The sequence below is a fragment of the Hetaerina americana genome, unplaced genomic scaffold (assembly GCF_022747635.1).
Source record: "Hetaerina americana unplaced genomic scaffold, ioHetAmer1.1.p SCAF_7, whole genome shotgun sequence".
Classification (NCBI taxonomy): domain Eukaryota; kingdom Metazoa; phylum Arthropoda; class Insecta; order Odonata; family Calopterygidae; genus Hetaerina; species Hetaerina americana.
Window position 1 is genome coordinate 66,121,086 of NW_027287316.1, and position 17,285 is coordinate 66,138,370.

A 17,285-nucleotide genomic window follows, 5' to 3' on the forward strand; every position below is an offset into this window, starting at 1 on the left:
TTGAGAGAGAAATTCAATGGAAAAAATATGAAATTGCTAATTAAAAAAAACTCAAAATGAAAAATATCACATTTGACAGCATATAAAATGCACCCCCACTTCAGTAGGATACACATCAGAAAAAAAAAGTTTTAACAGTTCACACTAAAGTACAGGTAATTTATCAGGGTAACTTTTTTAAAACAAATTATTCCACTCAGTAAGAAAAACACACGCTATTTCGTATGACATGTTGTGATAAAATTTAATCAAGTTCATTTGATATCCTACCCACACCTCTTTCAACATCGCGGAAGAGAGCAACACAACATCTACATCACATGATAGCGATGAGCTTACTAATAACTCCAACAACAACATTCATCAAATGAATAATAAATATTGTATATGAGTAAATATAATGATTTAACACACATATAAAGGAGTCCAAATAGGTAGTACATCTACATCAATACCCTGCGAGCCACCAAAAAGGTGTGTGGCAGGGGGTTCAGCACCAGGAGTAAGGGGTAAGGGATGAGGGGGTTAGGGTTTTTCAAATGGATGGGGAAAGGTGGTGGGAACCTGCAAAAAAATATATGAATATACTAGTACAGCCATGCGTAGTCGCTACCTTGTAGGTTAATACTTATTATGTCGAGCCGACTCCAGAGGGATTTCAATTACAAGCATTCTGGTCTCTTATTGTTCATGGAAAAAATGACCATTTAAACCTGTCAGTCTTGCAGTCTATCTCTCTAATCTTATATTCGTGATCCCTCCGCCCATAATACTTTGTGGTTCATATTATGTTCTTGATGCCATGGGAAAAGGACCCATCTATAAATGTTTTTCATAAGTTTAATCTATATTGTAAACGCAGCTGTGTAAGGGAATCTCAGCCTAAATTTTCTAGCAAAGTAGTTATGCTACTGCATTGGTCATAACAATTTTTGACAAATCTAGCCCCCCTCCGCTGAACTCGATCTAATTCCGAAATCAGATAGTAATGACCATCTGGGGTAAAAATAATATTCATCACAGAACATTAACCCATGGAGTTCAAACCTTCACACAGAAGAAAAATGTGGGTGATATTTTTTAACCAAAATGTTCGAAAAACAGATGCATCTTACATGAATGTCATATACAGTAGGTATTATTCAATATCAAGCGAAGTATAAAATCATTATCACTTACTTTTCAATGTTACTTAGAGGCCCACAATCCCAAATCTGAATGATGAACTTTTCCCCCTGCACCCGACTCTCCAGAGGATGGTAGCCGTCGAAATCAGGGTTGCAGCTCACAGCCAGGAACTGGGATATAGTAGCACAGGATTCCCGCCTGCTACTATCACCTTCTTCATTAGGGCTGAGGCAATTAATGAATAAGGGCGTAGGACACCATGCCTGTGCCCAAACTGGACCCCCAGCAAACATTGTGATGAACCCTACAAGAAAAATGCAGCAAGTGAGCTACACACACAAGTATGCGATGCAAATATGAAAATCATACCCACATCAAACCTTATTGTATGACCTCTGAATCTTTGAACTGAGAAAGGCAAAACATTCAATTTAATTAACTAATTCAGTCCTAGGTCTCTACTATACAAGATGTGTTCAATAAATAACAGGAATTTTGAGTTCTTTGAAAAGAATTTAATTCACTCATCTATATCAACGTAATCTCCTTTGAAGTGGTCGCCATTAGATTATTATACACAAATGCCAGTACTTTTTCCATTCCTCAAAACACTTCTGGAACTCCATCTTTGGCATAGCTTTTAGCTCTCTTAGAAATGCGTGTTTAATCTTTTCTATGCTTGTAAAATAATGGCCCTTTAAGGTTCTCTTTATTTTTAGGGACAGAAGAACATCACATGGGGCCACATCTGGCAAATATTGAGGCTGGGATATTGCTGTTTTCTGCCAAAAATTCACGAACACACAGTGAGCAGTATGAGCAGGTGCATTATCGGGGTAGTGCAAAAGTCATGAATTGATTCGCCACAAATATGGGTGTTTTTTTCATATTGCTTCATGTAAATGGCAGTGAATTCGTAAGTAGTAGTCTTCACTGATTGTTTGACCTTGTGGCAAGAACTCATGTTGCACTATGCCATGCACTATGCAAAATTACAAAATTTCCATTCATTTTTTAACACCCCTCATGCACCATTATCGTAGGTCATATGTCATGCTTGACCAGTCCATGGAGGCTTCTTCTCCACCATGTTTTCCTTTCCTGTGCCCTCCTTATCATTTCCTCATAACCATCACTCTCTTCCACATTGTCCATCATTTTGATCCTCCTCTGCCTCCCCCGCCTTCCACCATTCCTTCTAGCACTTCCTTCAAGAGGTAGTCCCTTTGCAGCAGGTGTCCAAGCTAATTCTTTTTCTTTTTTTGCTTTTAGCAATCTTCTCTCTTCACCCACTCTCCTTAACACCTCATTCCTCACCCAGCCTGTCCATTTTATGCCCAGCATTCTCCTCCATATCCCATCTGAAGCATCTTCAGCATTTCCCAGTTCTTTTTTAACACTCTATGCTTCACAGTCATGCAACATAACACTCTATAAAAAACAATTAACAACACTTTTTCTCAGCCCAATAAACATTTTGTTACAGAACGCCTTTCTTTTCCTGTTAACAGCTTCCTTGGCCATTATTATCCTTATTTTAATTTCCTTTTCACTCCTCCATCTTTTTGTTACCTCATATACTTAGTTATACTAAGACACTGCTCCTGTATATTGCATATACTCATTAGAATCTTAAAATCATTTTAAGGATGTTTTAAGGGAAAAGACATTCTCAGCACGATTCAGATATTAACTTAAGGAATCCTGGACGATGATAAAGCTCCATCTTAAAGTCAGGAATCAATAGTAAGACAGTGGAAAGAGCTATACCACACTGACTAAACACAAAGCAGTAGAAATTCAATAGTTTAAATTAATATTATTCTCAACAAAGTCATTCCAGAAAACTATTTAAATATTTCTAATCACGCTTATTTTGAGCTATGCCATTCATCACTATCATTGTATCATTTCTTCATGGCAGTTTTCAACAAGAATTAAAACTTTCACAATAATAGCAATGATGAAAATCACATCAGGTGTCAAATTAATCAGATTTGATATCATGAATCCAAGCTTGTAATTAAAGACCAAATATAAGCAAATATCTAACTGGTGAGGAATTTTGTTGCAAAGTTTCAATGCACAACATTATCTTCAGGTACCGGAAGATAGAGTACATCAAAACCCGGTTGAAATGAAAAATTTTAGAAAGATGAAAATTGCTACTATTTGGCCATTAATATGTTCCAATTCCACCTTATCACACATAAAACAATGCAATTTGCCAACTCCTAATCATATTTATCCCTGTCTTTAGAAAAAAGAGTAGTTTTAAATTGAAACTAAATAAATGATTATAGATAAATACCAAAATACAGAACCTGATTTCAATCAGCAAAAGAAGCCTTCTGTATCAACATATCTTATCTATCTTAAATAATTTACCTAATTTATAAATAATGCTCTTTCTTTTTAGTTTTATCTTTAGTTCACTTCGTATCTTTTTCAATTTTTTTTTTAATTTCTCTTAAATGGTGTTCACTCAAGGGCTTCTCCGTAATTATCATCCCTACCAAATTAAATTACTCAAATCATTACTATATCGATTAAGCAAAATACATGTTTTCTAAAGATGAAATTTGGTTTCTACAGGTGGGTAGAACTCTTACAAGTGAGAACTTTGTTATGTTATCCTATGTTATTTAAGTTTATCAGCATTTATTTCACAAATCAACTCACTCACCAGGCTGGGATTTCTTGTCTCCAGACGATTTAAAAGAAGCACCAAAAAGAGGTAGACGGTTGAAGGATGGCAGTGGCTTTTTCTTGATTAACTCTGGTTTACAGTTTTCAGAATTAATTTCCAGTCTAGCAAATTGTGGAGAGTCCCTGGCCTTTGGCAAATAAGCATTAACTTCCTCTCCACTTACGCGAACCCAATCTTTTGCAAATGTCCTCCACTCAGTGTACAATGGCAGGAAAGAGTAATTAGAAAGCTGACTGCAAAGAGAAAAAAACAGCACTTTCCTGAGAATAATTTTCAATTATTTATAAAATTACGACGATGGTTTCTTCAAAACCCATAATACATATTCAAAAGTAGTAAATGTAGGATTCACTTCTGAAAAATGACATCAGGACCACGTTTTAAATTTTGATCAAAGAGTCATCCAGCGCTAAACATTCATCAAGGAATAATCTCAACATAATTTCAGTTTTATAATGTATTATCATAAGCACATTATATCATGAAATTGTTAATAACTTTTAACATAATGACCACAAGAAGGAAAACAAATACTGTTACAGTAATTTATTCATGTCATTTTAAAGGGGTTTTCATTCATCAATAGCAGTTAACTTAGTCAACTTGATTGGTACATAGAATACAGCTAATTTCAATTAAATCTAGTGCAATTAAATTGCCAGTAACCATGTCATGTCATATAGAAAACCATCAGTTGCAATATCCTAAAATATTTCAACAAGATGATTGTGTTATACAGGTAAATATGTTTCTTCTGTGGATAGTATAATTTAAGTTTGGATGAGAAAAGAATTAATCCCTTTATTGGTGATTTAATATTTTCCAAGTCATACTTTCCAGGGTATTTTTTTAAATTAGTTGGGTTTTGAAATTGATTGATTATATATATTTGTCCCATAAATATATTTTTTGACATAATCATCAGACAACAGGTTTTTCTTTATTATTGAGCAGATTATTTTATGCTTGCTTTATGCTTTTCCATTGTTCAGGGTAACACTGCACACTGTGTAATGCTTCCACCATGGTATGATGGCCACTAAAGAATACCCATGAACTCTAATAGGAGAACTATATGCTGACTGGAAAGATGTGCCACCATTAGGACAACACATGAACTACTACCAAATTATTTAACGGTATTAGACCAAGGAATTCTCCCAGGATAAAACGTGCTAGACAGCAGAGCAAAGCCCAGAACTTTAACAGGCATACCACTCATGGGATTAACCGAGCGTCAAGGCAACGCTACTAACATTTACAAAAGAAAACTATCACAACTTTCTAAAGTTAAACTTGCATTTATTAAATAAAAACCTGTGTGATTCACTTAATGTATGTGTAAAAGTCAAATGAATGGGATGATATCATTGACAAAGTAGCCACTAACACATTATCATTACTGATTGAAGTTCTTAAGAATAACTGAGATAACTGGCTCGGACATTCTCCATTGTATTTTATTGAAATTTTGTCAACTTTACATAGGGTGTTTTTACCCATAAGGCTTCCAGTTCCCAATAGAAGGTCATAATAAGTTATCAGCGACTGAGCACATCAAGAAGAGTGGAGAAAAATACTCTGTGGAGTTGCATGAGTCAAATCCCTGGATAATCCAGATTATGCTTAATCCGGCAACCTCTGACCCCTATATAGTCCACAGTATTCTGAATTGAACAAGAATTTAATGTAGTGTAAAGTGTCAGATTGTCTAAGGCAAAGCTAATAAATGTAGTGGTGTTTCGTCTGTGCTCAACCAATAACTACCTTTAATGATAGAATACAAATCCATTAATATTATACATGAACAGTAGTACATTAAGACTGTGACCCCCTCTCAGAGATGTACTACAACTCTTCACCATACGGAAATGCCACTGGATGGAAAAATTTAAAACAAATTAAAACCCTGAGCTGTGCCATACATACTTGTGCATATGGACAGGCTACTGTGGGAGAAACATTCATGCATGTTTAAAATTTATTTCTTGAATTTAAGTTCCACTAGTGAGTCAATGAGATGCACTCTATGGCGAATTCCACACAGGATTTGTAGAAAGATAAGGTATTCATGGCTTTACAAAGGCCTCTTAGCTGTTTGGCTTCTAACAGCACAAGGGAAGGATGTGCTCTGTCACCTTTATTCCATGTGGAGTAGCAAGAAAACCATCAGGCTGCTGCAACTGAGTTAAGGTTGAAAGCCCTGATCAAGTTTACATTTAACCTTTTTCTAAGTTTTATATTTTCATGTTATTTGAATAATTAAACAAAAGTAATTTGCAAAATATAACACTTGAGCCACTCCCATCATCAGAAAAACCATATATATCACTAAGAAACAAAAAGTTAGAAAGAAGTGTGGGAAATGAGCATTGAAATTTTAAAAGAATCAACTAATTTTGCAACTTCAAGCTCCCAAGTGCCTGGAAACTTGAAAACTGAGGAATGAATATCAGAAACATCATTCTGTACCAAATTTATTCAACCAAATTATTACTCACAAATCAAGATTCCATCGAAGTGTTGCAATGTAAGCTTGGAGACCTGAGCGACGATACAAGCCATGTTTTGCTAAGAAGTCAATATTCTTAGTGTACTTTATTGTTTTTGGAGTTTTTCCTTCCTCTTCCTGGAAAAGATAAAAAGCATATAGAGAACATAGCATGTGCTTTTTTTTAAGTGAATTCACTCTCCATAAATTGAATACATTGGTAAAATAAGTCTACAGCCAAAAAAAATGAGAAAAATTACATCTAAAAGTGTCACCAAACTTCACACACTAAAATACTAATACATATTTAAACTTTGAAAAATAATTTTTGAGCTAACATTTAAACAATACGTATAGGTAATAAACTATTTTGCATGCATTAAACAAAGTTCTACCAGTATATGGTAAATTTTTGTAGTCTACCTGAAAACAAACTTTCTCCCCTACCCCAGCACTCCATAGCTCACCTTAGGCTTTCCCTTCTTATCTTTCGATTCCTCTTTCATTTTCTTTTCTATTTTCTTCTTCCTGCCCTTCTTCTTCTTCACTTTTGAGGCCTCCAAGCTCCCTGCCAATTGGTCAGCATCCTCTTCCCCATCCAGCTCATTAGAATCGCACTCTGTTTCAGCCATTGATCCACCTGAATCTGACTCGCTCATGCTCTCAACAGCTTCCTCTCCATCTTTCTCGCCCATGTGGACAGATTTAACATGTTTCCTCATCACCGCCTCCTCCCCAGAGCCAAAGCTGCATATCTTGCAGAGGAAACTCTGTCAACAAGAATCGGCGAACGCAAAAACTAAGTGACTAGAACCACGTGACACAGGAATACTGGGAGTTAAACACTGTCATAGAGTGAGAGTAACTTTGGAAACAGTCTCAGGCATAATCAATCCAAAATCTTTCATCTAAGGAAGTTTGAGGAGACACAAAAAGATTGTAACTTCCACCATTATATTTCATTCTTCACCGCCATGGTTTAATTGGTAATCATGGATACACACATGTATAAACACACAGATTTAATCTTTAATACGAGGCAAAATATCCGAGAGGTAAGGGTAGTTTTTTACATTTTAATATTGGTGGGTGAGAACAAAGTTGTATGCATTCAGCATCATCTATTGATTGTTTCTGAAGCCACTGAAGTTATTAATTTGATTCAGTAGTTGTTCTATCTGTTGGTAAATGCCGATAACGATGTATGTGAAAATTATTGCTCACACCAGTTACGAAGTGCATGCTGTGATTCGAAAGCTTTGTGCGTGCAAACAGCTCATCCAGCTGCCCAAATTCATCAGGAGTTGTGTCTAGTTTATGGACCTAGAGTAATGAATGAAGGAAAGTTTAGAAAATGATGTCAAGACTTGAAAAATGGCCATGATGAAGAGTGGAATGGCAGGCCCAATATCCAGACTGATGAAATCCTTCAAAAAATGGAACCATAAAAAACACTAAGGATTACAAGAGGGAAACACTACACGAGGAACCTATCAATCACACTTAAATAAATAAAAAAAAGAGAAAAGCAAAACAATGATAATGAGTCACACACACACACTCTCCCACTCAGGTTTGTCTAGCCCAGTGACCCTCAAGAATTATAATCAAGGTTAATGAGGTGGAACTGCTAAACCAGTGGCCTTCCATTCGTACCAAAATTAATAAGAAAATAATCAGTAATAAGTATCGGATAATCCTAGATTTTCACATACACTGATGTGAACTCGTAGATATATATTAAATACTACATTTTTTTCTATACCATACATTTGCGAGTCAATTACATAGCTTGGGTGGCGCTGCAGGTGCAGCTCCACCCAAGTTATGTTATTTTTTGGTTACCAGATCTACTTGGGAAACCATAACCAGCACAGGGAAAGCAACTGGCCACCCTACCCAAATGTGTGAATATCACAAGCCGTTTGGGCTGAGTACTGGGTGAACTATTCCATCACCTACAAAAAAACTGACCTTCAGGTTGATTACTATGTTTATGGTTATGGTTTATTCATTTTAATTCTCTATTCTAATTGTACATCATACATGATTTCATTGCTACCTTTAAATTGGTAATTAACATCCTTACATAGAAGACTTTTCACCGAAGGTATTTTTGTTAGGCAATCACGATTTAACATTTATAAAACCATTAACACAGTCGTCAACCTGAAAGTAGTTTCATATGTTAGGGTTGAGTTCAACCAATACTAAGCCCAAAGGTATGTGAAATTCACCCATCAGGGTAGGGGTTTCCAGATCCTTTCCCTGTGCCGGCTATGGTTTCCCAGGAAGATCAGGCACCCACAAAATCACACACCTTGGGTAGAGCTTAGGGTGCCCACGGAGGCATGCCTGCAAACCGAAACCAGGCCTTTTGGTCAGTAGTCCAACGCTCTACCCCTAGACTACTATAAAAAGTCACAGGAAACCTTTGGAAAAATAGATTTATTTCAGATATTGCTATAATTCCTCAAAATTCATCAAAATACATCCCTTGAGCATCAACAATTTTGCCAGCAGCTTATTCATGAATCGAAAGTTCCCTGGTAGGCGGATTCCAGAAGGTCCTTAAGGATATGCATGCAAGCTTCTTTGATGGTACTTAGCATCCCATGGCTCCTTTGAGGGAGGATTTCACTTCTGGGAATAGGAAACAGCCTGCTGGTGCCTAGTCGGGACTGTCCAAAAAGTCAGGGTCTTCTTCAAAGCGTTGCAGGTCTTCACAACCAGAAACTCAAATCTGCTTTAGGTTGTCCTTCAAGACCTTTGGGACCAGTTTGGTGCAGATCTTTTGCAATGCCAAAATTCAGTGCAGTGGTGTGCACTGTCATCTTATCAGTGCCAATATGATCTGCAATTTTGCACACAATTAACCAACGGTCTGAATTGACCACTTTGTGCACATGTAGCATGTTGTCGTCAGTTCTTGGCATCGACATCCATCGAGTGCAGAGCTCATCCTCCACACTCTTTCGGCAATCTTTGAAGATCTTGTGCCACTTAAAAACTGCAGTTTGTGACATGCTTTCATTCTTGAACACTTGGCGAATCATGCCCAATATCTCTGTACCCGATTTCCACAGTCCAACACAAATTTGATCGTGTACTGCTCTTCAACCGTTTGCTGCATTTTGCGCTTCTACCGAGTCACTCGACAAGGGTCCACTAAAAACACGATCTAGTCTGAACGAATGTATGCAGGCAATTGGCACTTGTTGAAGGTCAGGTCCCCCATCACCGAGCCTGAGCAGTGCAAGCTCACAGCAAGCAACAAGGACAAGATGCACAGTCACATCAGGAAAAATTGTTCCCGATACTTTTTATCCATCCCATGTATATGCATTCAACTTCATGTTTTCTTTTTAGATATTTTAGCTGAATGAACATCTGACTGAGACATCCACAACCTGTACATGTTTCAGACTGCACAGGTAAGAGTGACGAATGGAAAGTCAGGATGGGCAGTGTTAGGAGAAGGAGTAAGACAGGGGTTTCCATTATCACCTGTGCTTTTCAAAAAATATGTTATCGAACGAAAATGGTTAAAGAGGCATGAGAAAAACTGGAGATAGGAATGAAACTTGGTGTGGAATTCAAAAAATTAGTGAGATCTGCTGATGATCAAGCTTTAGTTTGTCAGTCAGCCAAGGGGTTGTAAGTATGCTGACTCAATGCAATGAATACAGGATGAGAATAGATGTAAACAAAGCTTATGTTAGGCTGATTTCAAATAAGAGAAGTGTCACTTCTGACCTGAAGATGCCAATTACAATGCCGTCGAAACTGTTGCCCTAGATAATGGATCCACACAGAAGAAATCCCGGAAGATTTGAATCTTCATTTGCTACACTTCATGGAAGCCTTAACAACTAGGTGCTTATAAACTGGAGCAGGTGAAACAGACAACATATCTCGGAAAATTTTTGAACAGGAAGAAGAATTACGTTTTGTACAGCATGGAAACATGGTTATTGAAACAGGATGATAGGCGTAGATTGGATGCTTTTAAAATTCGGTTTGTAGAGAAGGATGGAGAAGGTGAAGTGGACAGAAAGGAAAACAAATGAGGAAGAGGTCGATATGATAGGGGAAGAGAGGGGATTTCTAGGGGCAATTCAAGAAAGCATGAATGATTTTGATTGGCAATAGGGTGTTGAAGACTGTGATAGAGGGGAGAATGTTGGCCAAACAAGGGAGGGGTAAGAATAGGATACACAAGTTTGACGGAACTAAGGGAGGAAGGAAGTATGTGGAATTGAAGAGGAACTTATTTTAGCGTTGGATGTCAGGTTTTTTTCTTAGATGAGGTAAGTAAATGTATCATTGTACAGTTGTAGAGGCTGTGTCCATTAAAAACCTTCATAAACCAGTAGAATACCTGTAATAATGATGGCCCTAATTAAATATAACCATGCTTCAAATGAGAATTCTGTTTTGTATAACAAACAGCATTATACTTAAGACTTCACTAGGTATTCAGATCTCTTATAAACAATTATTATTAGAGAATATGCTATACTTCCATAGAAAAGTTAAACAGAAAAGGTAACTCCACTGGTGGCTTTCAACATAGAAATGAAACAGTTCAAATCCATCATCTATAAATCAAAACCTAAAATTACTGATAAAATAACTGCATAAAACCATCATCAATTAACTCAAAGATTGCATGCTGAACTTGAGGAAATAATTATACAATTGGCATTTAGCAACAATAAATTTCATCAAAATTATCTTTTTCTCAGAAAATCAAAACTATTCTATTCACCAGTAGTTTTTGTCTCTGCAAGATATGTATATGTACGTATTTGATTACCTTTTTTTATCTTCAACTAATAGTTAAAAATAAATCAAAAGATTTTTCTAGAAACCTGGCATATTGAATCAAACGAAACATTGCACCATCACAATTTGAGTCAGCAAAACATTTTGTGAAGTTTCTGATAAGAAGTAGTTGATTAATCTTCATAAAATTAGGGTCAAAGAAGTTACCCTGATTAAAAGTTCCTAAAAGTTAAGCCTGAAACTATAATGTTCATGAAATCATAATTATAACATAAATATTTCATACTTGAAACTACTCGTAAACAAATGTGAATAAAAATGTTTATGTCGAGCTGTTTTCCTTAGTTATTTTCTCACTCAACAACTTAAATAATTGAAAAGCCAAAATACTAACACAATGAAAATATTTCCCAAGTCATAATACACAAAATGATTAGCAATACTCACTATTTTTGGCCTAAAATCACAGTTTTTAAAATGCTGAATAAGCTCATCTTTGAGAGTTGAACTAAAGGAGCACCCAGAGTTCTTGCAATTGGCCTTCCCATGCCGCTGGACAATTCTCATCCAAGCAGCTACTTGATAAAGAGATGGAGCAATCCCCACTCCTTCCTTTCCAGATGCTTCACCATCTATTTCAGCAGCTCCTTCTTTATTCTTTTCGTACATCTCCTCCTGTGAAAACAAAATTGGCCATCAAACATTCCTGCAATAAAGTCTTTTCTCACAGTTAACACTAGATCTACCAATACATACATAGTAGCGCATTTCAAACACGATGGAAATAAAGCATTACTCCTACCTTATATGGATATTCTCCATATTTTTCTCCATACTCCTGCCCCCACCATTTTTTGGGAAAAAGTCAAAATTCCACGACACACCTCTCACATTTCATAGTCTAAAAAGGCATCCAGTATTAAAATCATTTCACTAAACACTTCAATCACTGCTATTTCCTTCAGGGGGAGTTATGTTCACAGATATAGTGTAATCACTAAAAATCTAATAATTTATTTTAAAACCAAATACTACAAAAAACTATTTTAAAACTAATGCTTCCTAAATCATCTGGCATGGATGAGGGTCTACATAAAAATGAATCTTAATAAATCACCATTTCTACACTGATATCCACATATTTACCTATGCAAAGGTTATAATTTGCAATTGATGAGGCAAAAACTTACCTAAAAACTTAAGTACCTAAAAAATGCTTAAACTAACTTCCTAAGGGAAAAATACTATATCACAGCATGAAATAACATTGAAACTTCATATGGCTTTTAGAACTTCTCACTATGCATAATGCCTGGGACATTACAGTATGAATAGCTAAGACATAGCATTTATGAGAATCATCCTCACCTCGAATTTGCTCAAATATGTACATTTACAAGTCAGATGAGCACACTGAAGATATTATTGCATAGAAAACATTGTGCCTACACAAATCATAAGTTAAATAAATTGATTTCATTCTATCCCACGTACATTTTCATGACACCCAGGATACAAGGTGGTGTAATTTGTGATTACTTAACAAGAGTACATAATCCAATGTGAACATAGATACTTAGTTTGGGCTTAAAATTTGAGCCATTATTTAGCATGGTCACTGAAATAAGAACAAAACCATTAGCATTTCATTATGAAGAGTTATCACATCTCTAAAGTCAAGGAATGCAACTTTAAGGTTCATAGCCAGTAATGGAAGTTAAAGGAAGAATTTCCATAGCTATGACAAAGCAGTCCTTAAACTACTCTACATTTAATGGCAATTCAAAAAGTAAGGTCTCCTATTTTTTTCCATGTGAAATTAAATTTATTCTCAACTTAGCGTACATCGTTGGAAAGGTTGAGCATTTAGCTATTTTTCTTCATAGTCCCCTTGATGATCAATCACTTTTTGCATCCTTGTAACCAGCTTTTTAATACTGGCATTGTACCTTTCTCCCACTGTGTTGCAAAGCCAACTGATGACTGCTTCTCCAATATAAATTCATCACCATTTAGTGGAAGTGTATGATGAGAATTGTATGGACATCAAAAACATGCGGAAGTGGTGCTGGGAGTTTTTTGATGGCCGGGAAAAAGTCCACAATGAGCAGTGGTCGGGGTGGCCGAGTTTGCCGGAATCAACGGTGGCTCCAATTGACAAGATGGTGTGCAATAACCAGAGAATTACCCTTCTTGAGGTAAAGGAAGGCCTTAATGAAGAGAATGGCTACTTTTCCGTGCAGAATAATGTGCCAGAGGGCCTTGGTTACAACAAGGTGTCTCACCATTGGAGTGTGTTTGCATCATGACAATGCATGTCCAAATGTGTTGCCCCCGTCAACTGCCACTTGTTTCCCGCTCTCTAAAACACCTTGGAGGACAGAAATTCAAGTCAGACGAGGGAGTGCAAGAAGCAGTCGTCAGTTGGCTTCGTGATGTGACGGGAGAAAGGTGCAACGCAGGTATTAAAAAGCTGGTTACAAGGATGGAAAAAGTGGTTGATCATCAAGGCGACTATGTAGAAAAATAGCTAAATGCTCAGCCTATCACACACAAAGCTGAGAATAAATTTGATGTTTCATGAAAAAAAATAAGAGACCTTACTTTTTGAATCACCCTCATATTTCAGAGATGCAACAAATAAGGATTTGAAAACTTTATATCATTTGATTAAGTTTGTTTTCAATTAATACAAAAATAAAAATAGAAAGATTTTCCTCGTTTATGAGGCTAATAATTCAATTGAGCACTGGTAAGATCTATTTCGATAATGACTGAAGACTAGAAGTACACAAATAAAAACTGAACTAAGTAGTCTCTGTGGTAACAGTTGTAAATTGAATTGAATCTAACTGAAGGAAACATTTAAATTGAAACAACAGCTCTACGCAATGCATAAAAAATCATATTTCATTCACCTCCTGAATCATCCATCATCTGAGCGTGGTTTACCTAAAACCACAGTTTTACTTATACACAATGTCACACCTGCAATTTCAATACATTCAATTTTTTTATGAAAAAAATATATGGAAAATAAGGCTTGTGAACTGACCTGACATTATTACAGGTTGAACAAAACTAATTATTACATCATTACTCCAGGTGGGCATAATATTAGGCAAGCTTCTAATGAGCATAAAATGCAACATTCCGCAAATACCAGAGCCCTTGTCTCAAACATTTCCTACATTATTGCCATAATGAAATCCCCTTGCGGGAATGATTTGAATACGATGTCCATCTTTGAGAAAAAGGAGATTTGAGTACAATTTGAAGCAAAGGAATGGACAATAATTACTAATTTTTTTCTCTGACATTTTATCCTCAAAAGTTAATTCATAAAAAAATAGACAATTGAACAAAAATTTTTTAAGACAGTTAATTGAAGCAAAACTTTTGTTTTCTTGGTAGCCTAAGCTGGACCACAACCATTCAATTTTTATTATTCGAATTGAATCACTGAACCAGAATAAGTCAAAACTTTTGTTGTCAATCAACTACAAGTGAATTTTATATTTTATCATTCTGGAAAGCTAGACATTTCTCTACTCCCTCATAATATTTTATAAGAAGCGATATAAAGTAATGGAATTTCACACCTTCCAACTGAAACATTCAGTAAATTGAAACATAAATAAATAGAAAATGAGTCAAATTAGATTCAAATAAGTTTATAGCACCAAACTAGCCAATGACTAGGGACAAAACAGCACATATCATAAATTATGCTTTACAGACCATATTTTTTACTTCCAGTTTATGATGCATCACGAGTGCTATTAAACTTAAAAGATATACTGTATATCTACCCTGAATAGAAAAAGAAACTAATCAAGCGGTCAAATAAGGATTTCACAGATTGCAAAAAAATATATCAAAATTATGAAAGAAAGACTGTAATAAAACTAATTTGTTATTACTATAGGTGGCACACTGGTTTAAGGTAGGTTTTAAACTGATCCAGCAATGAAACCATTCAATAAAATTGTCATCTTTTAGAGTATTACAGATTAAAAATGCCTTGTGCCTTACACTAGATTTCTTCATCAACATATACCTGCTGCCACTCTTCCTACCAACTCTCTTCTTCATGTCAAAAGCAAATTTTCTCTCTCCCATTTCAGTATACATTTTCCCATACATTATGATCTGCAATATCCTAGCATCTCTTGTCCCATCCACTTTTCCCTATTTCTTCAAATTTCCCTAAACAGTTTCCCCACCACGCCTAAAAATGTTTCCCTTTGTTTTTTTCTCCATCCATCTTATTTTCTTAATACCCAAATCTCACAAGCATCAGAACTGGATTCATTTTCTCTCAAAAAGACTTCCCAAAACAATGCATTGCCATACTTTGTATCTAAGCCTTTACTAACCTTTTCTTCACTCAATTTCCTATTCATCAATTCTTTCATTTTTGCTTCCTCCCCAAATGAAATTCTTTTCATAATACCTTTACTACTACATTGCATTAGATCCATTTTCCATTCAAAATGCTTCCAGAGTAAGTGAAAAGTTCTAAATAATATTTATCATTTCACTCACCATCGATGTTTAGCACAGTCTTCACATTTTTTTAAGAATATCATTACTTTTTCTTCTGTCAATTTATCTTCATCCCTCCAGAGTCTCCAACTGATTGTGCAACAGTAGCTAATACCACTACAATTTTTAAGTAGGAATATTTATTACCCCTGTAATAATTGACTATACTACTCTTTGGAGAAATGATATAACATCCACATATATATGGTAATATATTCATGAGTGTGGGTGAAAGTGAAACTTGGTGCTCTTTAGTCAATTCTGCTAGCTCCCTGATAGTTGGGGTGCATGGAAGACCTACTTTGCTTTGCAAGTGGGTTTAGTTCCTCAAAAATTGGCCACTAAGCAAGTGATCATTTTAGATTTGTTCTCATGATAAAATTAATGTGTAAGACTTTGAATAATGCTGCAAAAAGATGTACATTTTTTTATACTTTTAGTCTCTTGTATCAATGTTAACAGTTTAATAAACACCATTGAATCAATTTAGTATATTCTCAGTTTTTTACAAAAGAAAGCCTTTTTCTCTCATTTTCAAGCACATTTTTGTCATGATTTGTGAAATAATTCCATGAGCCTATGACATAAGAGGACATGACATGAGACTTGGAGGTAATAGCAGACAAGACTATATTGAACTACAGGAATGACATGTAAAAAAGTTAAGCTTAAAATGTCATCCCGTTTATGCAGTTCTTTATCATTGCATGTTTACAACAATGATAAAGAGAACTCAAAGACTCACTGCTTTAATTACTTATAGAAGGTAGGTAAACATTCTGATTCTGTTAACATAATACTTTTATTTTTCGCAGTAGTCTACTGATAGGGTAAGCTTTAGATGGATCCTAGAATTCTCAAGCATTGATTAGCATGACACAAAATATCCTTCAACTGACATTACATATTATAATAACTTATTCTTTAGCTCTGCATACTTTCTATCTTCCTTAATTCCATCCAAAATGTGTAATCATTCCCTCATTCAACCTCAATTTACCAGCGCTCACCCCTCTATTACAGTCTTCAGCATGCCATTTCCTAACAGTATCTCCTGCATACCACTTGTCCAGTCATCTTTGAATTTCTTCCAACATGTTTCTCTTCCTCTTACCATGCCTACAACTTCATTTGTTTTCTGCTCTGTCCATTTTATTTTATCCAACATAATGCTTCTATGTATTGCAGAAAATAGGAGTAGATTGAAGGGATAAGAGACTTATCTGCAACCTGTACATGTCTCAGATTACTTAGAATGGTGATCTGAGAGTTTAGATAGGCAGTGTTATGAAGAGGGGTAAGACAGGTGTGTCCATTAATACCTGTGCTGTTCAAAGCATTTATGAAGGAAATGGTTAAAGAGGCTTGGTAAAAACTGAGGGTAGGAATTAAAATCGGAGGGGAATATATCAGTAAGGTCTGCTGATGAAAAACCTTTAGTTTGCCAGTCAGCCAAAGTATTCCAAGCATGCTGAGTGCATAAAAAATCAGTGTGATAGGTATGGGATGAGAAGAAATGTAAATAAAACCAACGTTAGTTGGTTTACAAGAAAGAGAAAGGCTAGATTACAATAAATGCTTATAAACTTGAGCAGGGGGATCGAGATGGTGCGGGGGCTA

At 35.7% G+C, this 17,285-nt stretch overlaps 1 protein-coding gene across 1 annotated transcript in view; it reads right to left on the reverse strand.

Annotated features, from left to right (window-relative positions):
• Nucleotides 1-17,285, reverse strand: part of LOC139696427 (uncharacterized) — a 55,364-nt gene that overhangs the window by 15,800 nt on the left and 22,279 nt on the right. Inside the window, exons 8-12 of the mRNA XM_071595189.1 lie at nt 11,565-11,792; nt 6,797-7,099; nt 6,340-6,467; nt 3,815-4,071; nt 1,180-1,432 (exon numbers count right to left, since the gene is read on the reverse strand). Of these exons, the coding sequence (XP_071451290.1) occupies nt 1,180-1,432; nt 3,815-4,071; nt 6,340-6,467; nt 6,797-7,099; nt 11,565-11,792 (1,169 nt within the window). The remainder of the gene's footprint in view (nt 1-1,179; nt 1,433-3,814; nt 4,072-6,339; nt 6,468-6,796; nt 7,100-11,564; nt 11,793-17,285) is intronic.